This window comes from Natrix helvetica (assembly GCF_964273705.1).
Source record: "Natrix helvetica genome assembly, chromosome: Z".
NCBI classification, from domain to species: domain Eukaryota; kingdom Metazoa; phylum Chordata; class Lepidosauria; order Squamata; family Natricidae; genus Natrix; species Natrix helvetica.
This window is the reverse complement of record NC_138554.1, coordinates 49,639,411-49,646,296: the sequence shown is the minus strand read 5'-3', so window position 1 is coordinate 49,646,296 and position 6,886 is coordinate 49,639,411. Positions and strand designations below refer to the sequence as shown.

General features: G+C 45.7%; 1 protein-coding gene across 1 annotated transcript; it reads right to left on the bottom strand.

Annotated features, from left to right (window-relative positions):
- Positions 1 to 1,437: 1,437 nt before the first annotated feature.
- Positions 1,438 to 3,291, bottom strand: NEUROD2 (neuronal differentiation 2). The gene has a single exon (XM_081932144.1). It carries the CDS (start codon positions 2,849 to 2,851, stop codon positions 1,799 to 1,801), a length of 1,053 nt encoding a protein of 350 aa, XP_081788270.1. The 5' UTR covers positions 2,852 to 3,291; the 3' UTR covers positions 1,438 to 1,798.
- Between the last annotated feature and the right edge of the window lie 3,595 nt (positions 3,292 to 6,886).

Sequence of the window (6,886 nt, the reverse complement as noted above, 5' to 3'; positions counted from 1 at the left end):
GCTCAAATAAAGTTATCAGATGAACAAAAAAAAATGAAATAGTACTGTATTGGGGAAAATATACTCTTCTGAGTCCTTACAAGTTACTGTTTTTTTTGTTTTTTATAGAGAGATTTATATACTGGTGTATCATTACATAAACATATGCTTCCCTCCCCAAAACCCATCACAGAAAGAAAGAATGTAAGTTACTATTAAGGGGGGGGATAAGCCAACAGAAATATTAAGCATAATAGTATTCTCTTCACATCACCTTTAAAAGTTGCATATTTGCGTTTCCCCAACCTATCCATGCATAACAAAACATTTTGCCATTTCATAAAAATCTCCCCCCCCCCACATTTTTCTTTAACATTTTTAAAACAGGTAAAAAACAGCATGACACACAAATTTTGGAAAGTAAGTTACGTGGGGTTACAAGGGTGGTTCAAAAAGTCAGTGATTGTTAAATACCAGGGAAACTTTCCACAAGTCCGTTTCCCCCAAATCAAAAAGTGCACAATTTTAAATCTCAGCGAGTTTGTTGGTCCATATTTCTAATATTTCATATGGATTCTTTTTGTTGTTGTTTTAGTTTTTTTTCTTTTCTATTTCCCTTTCTTTTATTTCTTTTTCTAGTTTCAATACCTACTTGCATAGATAGAGATAGAATATATTTTTCATCTGTTTGCCCGTTTATTGCTTTGTCAAGTTCTCACTGCATTGAAAGTTTGATTTAAAGTTTGCAAATATTTTAATAGCTTAATTTTTGTGCAAGCTGATACATATTTACACTGAAGTAAGCCCCATTAAGCCTAATAAGACTAACTCCCAGATAAATATGTAAAGGATTGCAGATGGCATAGATACCTTTTTCCGGGATTTTTTGATTCAGCTACTGGGAAGATAGAAACCTTCCTCCCATCACCTGCCTTTTATAAACTGTTTTGTTCTAAACCATATTGAACTTTAGGAATTTTTTTTAGTTATAAGGCATAATTTAGCATAGACAATCCATTAGGATGGGGTGAAACTTTGATACTCTCCTCCTCTTTAATTTTGAAAAAAAATGTGGTTGTCTCTCCTAATAATGTGGATCTAAAACTTTGTTTTCGGATGGGCAAAATCTCAACTAAACAGTCTATTAGCTATAGAGTCCTTTCGTTTGTTTTTAAATATAAAATTATGCTAGCATATATATTGCACCAGATTTTTTTTTCATAGTACTTAGTGGGGGCAGGGAAGTCGCAGATTCTGGTTATAATCTGATTCCCAATCGGGATTGGATCCCGCGGAAACCAAGGCGCGAAAAAAACTCCACCGACTTTCCATTTAAATCGAAGCCAGCGACTGAAAACCAAAGCGACCCATTGAATTCAACGGGATTGGGAAGGATTGAAACCCGCTGCCTCAGATCAGAGGCTGTTGGGTCAGGTTCCCTCCCGCCCTCCCCCTCGCTCCAAAACCAGAACGTTCGGCTCAATTAGTTCACGAATAGGAATGATTATTATTCTATCCTCCCGCCCTTCCGATTTTTTTTATTAATGTTACGATAAAAGTGGTTCACAGTTGAATTTTTAAGAAAATTGCAGCCCTCGGGACGAAGTACAGGGGAATATCAAAGGCCGAGGATCTATTTATTTCTCTCTCTTCCCTCCTCCTCTCCCATTCTCTCTCTTTCTGTTTAGTTTATACCACCCAAATACCCCCTCCCTTTCCCAGTCCAGTACACTGGAAATCTACAAGTGGTCACGGTTACTCGTGAAACCAGCAGGAGAACGCGACTCCCAAGGCGCCTCTGGGAACAGGGGGAAAGGAGCTAGTTATGGAAAAAAGCATTGAGCTCCTCGTACATCGGACCTCGGTCATGATGGAGGTGCATCTCGTAAGGCAAAACATTCTCAGAGTGGACGCCACTGCGCATTCCCGAAGATCCGAACACTAAATTGTGCCCGGAAGGGCGAGAACTGGGGAGGGCGGAGTAGTGCATAGAATAATGGTAATTTTTCTCGTGGTCTGGGGAAGAATCCTGCTTGAGGGAAAAATTCCCGTTCACGCACAAAGGAGGGCTCAGGGGCCCGTCGTATTCCGAGCTATTGTAATCTGGCGAGGCGTTCCCATAAAGGGACTCGTAGGTGGCACAGTAAGCGTGCGTCCGCAAGGCGTGGGAGCTAGCCATGGTGCTGGAAGCGCACTGAGCGCTGGAGATCCGCGAGCACTGGTAGGTGTAGGGATGCATGGCAAAGCTGGAGTTGGGCCCGTGGTATCTCCCGGCCTCCTGGCCTTGCTCAGTAAGGAAATTCCTTGAGTTGAGCTGGAGGCAGCCGGCCACTAAGTTAGTGGTCGGCTGGGACAAACCTTTGCACAAAGTCTGCACATAGGAGACCAGATCCGGCCTCTTACCCGAGCGCAGGATTTCCGACAGGGCCCAGATGTAATTCTTGGCCAGCCGCAAGGTTTCGATCTTGGACAATTTCTGCGTTTTGGAGTAACAAGGCACGACCTTGCGGAGATTGTCCAAGGCAGCGTTAAGGTCGTGCATCCGGTTGCGTTCCCGGGCGTTGGCCTTTTGGCGTCGCATCTTGGAGCGCTCTAGCCTGGCCTTGGTCATTTTCCTTTTTTTGGGGCCCCGTTTCTTAGGTCGATCGCCTTCCGCTTCCTCGATGCCTTCCTCCTCCTCCTCCTCCTCCTCTTCATCAGCGCCCAGGTCGTTCTCCTCTTTTACCTCCGAGTCGTCCTCCTGAAGAGGGCAGCTTTTACTTTTCTGCTCCTCTTTGTCGCTCGAATCATCCTCTTCACAATCGTCCGCCCAGCTGGAGAATTTCTGAACTTCTGGGATCAAGCTGGGTTCGCTGAAGAGGCGCGTCAACATGGTGGCTGGAGGGGTGACGGGGGCGGGGAAGAAGGAGGGAGGAGAAAGGCGCACGGAATGAGCGGGCCGGAAAGAAGGGAATAATGGCAACGAGAAATAGTCACACAAGTTGGTCTTAACATCCACCACTTAACACCCACCAATCAATTACCCTGGACCCCTGGAAGACTATCTCAACCCACGGATAGTTTAGTCGCTCAGCCTTTTCCAGCCAATTGCTGGGAAAGCTGACAGTTCCACTCCTAAACAGATTTCAATCTTCCTGGCCAAGATATAAAGGGTCCTCCCTTCTTCCAAAGAAGATCTTTGCTGCCAGCCTGGTCACCAGATCCTTAGGGTGATTTGGAAGGAGAGAGAGAGAGAGTGAGAGAGAGAGAAAAAAGGCTGTCTTCAGATATCCACCTCTTGTCCAAAACTCAACCTGTTTTCAGCGGAAATGGAATTATGATATTATTACGGTCTGATTTTAAAGTATAAATTGATTATCATTACCCTTCCTCCCCTGCAGTTGATTCCCTCCCTCCCTCCCTCCACCTCTCTCTCACTCTCTCTCTCTCTCTCACAGACACACACACACAGAGACAGAAGAGACAGGAGAGAGAGAGAGAGAGAGAGAGAGAGAGAGAGAGAGAGAGAGAGAGAGAGAGAGAGAGAGATTCCTTAACAAATTGAGCCTAATGTCTTCCTTGTTATCCAGGTCTCTCGCCCAACGTGTTTGCATGTGTGTGTGTGTGTCTGAGAGAGGGAGGGAGGGAGGGAGGGAGAGAGAATATCCCACCCTTCAAACCACAGGGCAGAACTGTTCTAAACCTTGTCTTAAACCTCTTTAGTGAACTGGCTCCTAAACCTGCCTATCCTCCCGACTGACACATACAGCATTTCATTTGTGTGATGGCAACCAGCCTTACTTATTCCCTCTTCGTTTCATTTTTTTTAAAAAAATATTATACATATGCATAATACTTTATATACACAAACTTCACAAACACCCACGCACGCGCGCGCGCCCCCCCCCCCCCACACACACATATACAAAGAGGGAACTTGGGGGAGGGGAGAGAGAGGGCAGGAAGATTTGTTTAGAACTTGCCTGAAATTGGCTTTCCCCATTCTTCCCCTGAAAACAATTGATTCATTTAAAAATTGTTTTTATTATTAATTGTTGTCTACGCTGTTTTCTCGCTTAATTAGTGAAAAGCTGAGCTTGATATCTCTGATCCTCCTTCATTACAAATTACCTCCCTTTTCTTTTGTTGTATCGAAATACAATGGATTTTTCTCTATTTCTTACGGGGACTCAGAGCTGTATTTACTCAGCCTCGCTCCCCTCTTTTGATTAGTTTACCAGATTTAATGGAATTGAAAACCATTAAACCCATCTCATCTGCATCCCGGCATGTCGGAGCACAAGATTGCTGCTCTCGCTAGCACAGCTTTGAGGCGGGGATCTCGGGAATGCCCAGAAAAAACCTAGAACTTTTCTCTCCAATTCCTGCCCCCTTCTCCGCTTAGAAAACCGGACCTTTTGCCCTAGCTTTCCCCAGGTCCTTTCCTTTCTAAGAAAAATTAAAATGAGCATTACATTTCTGAAGGTAGACACTTCGTAGCGCCGAAACCCCACCGACCCCGCAATCTTCACGCCGCGTCCCTCCCTTGCTTGCCAAAATCCTGATAACTTCTCCGTCGGGCCCCGGTTTTTGTTTTTTCCCCCGCTGGTTTTCCCGTTGGAGGGTTCTTTCCATGCTCCCTAGAAGGAGGAGAAAGGATTGGAATGTTTCTCTATGGCACCATCCCCATCCTCATCCTCCTTCTCAGGGCGACCCTCGAGACTGACATCTCGGCAGTTTCTCCCTTCCCGATCCTCCTTCTTCCTCCTCCTCCTCCTCCTCCTCCTCCTCCTCCTCCTCCTCCTCCTCCTCCTCCTCCTCCTCTTCCTCCTCCTCCCCCCGCCTCCTCCCCCCCTTTCACCCGCACATCCAGACCTGAGACCATCTTCCTGGGAGAAGACTGAGCTGCCGAAAGAACTGATGGGTCCATGTGCCAGTTTTGTGCGCGAATGTTTGCAGTCATTTTATGTTGCCTTTGAAGCAGGGAAGCAACGGGGGGGGGGAGAAGGAGAGAGAGGGGGGTGGGAGGGAGGGAGGGAGGGAGAGAGGGAGAGGGAGAGAGAGAGACCTATACGAACCGAACCCAGGCGCAGATAAACCCCGAGGCTAGAATAAATTGCTTGCGAGATGAGATTAGAAAAGATAGAGAGCCCTTCGCACCCGTAATTGCTGGAGATCTGATTCCGAAGGCCATGGTAGGTATGTACAAGTGGTGTGTGTGTGTGCGTGTGTGTGTGTGTGCGCGCGCATTTCCCCCCACCCCATATTTTAAAATACACAATTTTATTACTAAATTGTTTAATTGTGCTCCCCCCTCCCCCAAGTGGTTTTGTATGGGTAGATCGATAAGCTTCCTTCTTATACAAAACCGGCATTTGCTACATCAGAGGTTTTGGATCTATACATCTTACGTAGAGATCGCTTTCCTACCTCTTACTCCCACCCCACTCCCACCCTGCACTTCATTCATTCCTCTTCAAAGATACAAATCGATTGGGATGTGGGAAAGTCGGTGGGGTGGGGGTGGGGGAGAGAAGAGAAAGATAAGAACTCGAGGGGGGGGATTTAGAAAGTGGCCGGGGTGGGGTAAGATGAGACAAGTTGCAACCCAGTGTTTAAGTTTCGCCCCCCCCTCCTCCTTACATAACTTACCTCCAAAGCTCAGTTGAGGAGTCCTCAAGTCCTTGGACCCTGCATCTTTTGGGAGTAAGGAGGGAAAAAATGGGGGGAGGAAAGGGGGGGAAGACTCCTTGAGGTCCACCCCGTCTCCTTCACTGTCTTATCCAAAAGGAGGAGGGAAGTGGCACGCTTCAAGCAGGCAGAGGGGTACCAACTCTGATGCCAGACCATATGGCTGGCACGTCATCCACTGGAGTTATCACATGAGCTGCGGAGATTGACATGCGCTCGCGTGTAGGGAGATCTCGCTCTCTGGGGAAAGCGAGACCACCATCTGTCACTCCCTACACTTGAGAAAGAAAGAAAGAAAGAAAGAAAGAAAGAAAGAAAGAAAGAAAGAAAGAAAGAAAGAAAGACGTAACCCAGCCACCACAATGACTCCAGATCTGTAGATCTACAATAAGATGAAAGAGACTAGGGGAAAATAAAATAGCAAAGGGAGGTGGGAACAATAGAATTTACAGACATGGGAGTGGGGGCAGGGGTTAGAAAAATACTAGATAGCGGAATGTATCTCGATGTGACTGGTTGTGATATTCCTTGAAAGAATGGATGAAAGACATGTTTTTTTTTAAATTAACACCTCCCCTCCCAGCCTATCATATGCTCTGGTCACAGCTCACCTAACCTCTTCCACTTAGAGTAGTCTTCCTTCTTATTTGGTACTGGAAAAAAAATCATTGATTGGTTTTTGTTTGTTTTGTTTTGTTTTTGAAAAGAACTGGGATTTGGCCACTGTGGGGGTGTGTTCTGTGCTCCTCTCTTGTAGCAAAGATGACAAGTTCTGTCCCACCAATCATTACTAGTTAATAGGAGCATATTCTCCCACATTCTGGGAAAACATTTTGCAGGGTCTTAATTGAACTGAATTGAAATGTGTTGCTTCCATTCCAATCAAGTTCACCTGGATTTGTGAACATTCCCATCATTTTGTACTTCATGGATCAGAACTTTCAGATCTTCTAATCTTTCCTACTCCAAAATCTGCCATCCCAGAAATGGAATGGGAAACAAATAAATACAGTTGTTAGCTGTTCCTGTTCAGATCCCATTCACTGCCACAGAGAAGTTCTTAATGGAATGGTGCCCCTTGGGTCTGAATTGCACACTAGAATTGCCCTATTCTACTGACCTAGGGGGTGATGGATCACCATGAAAAAAACTGTCTTTCAAAGCATTATCAACAATGGGAAAGAAGACCCACTATCAACTCTCCAAGATGGCCACACTCAACCATCTCAAAGGACCA

Bases quoted from the DNA above. Each gene is read 5' to 3' on its own strand.
- NEUROD2 (XM_081932144.1), bottom strand. From the start codon at position 2,851: ATGTTGACGCGCCTCTTCAGCGAACCCAGCTTGATCCCAGAAGTTCAG.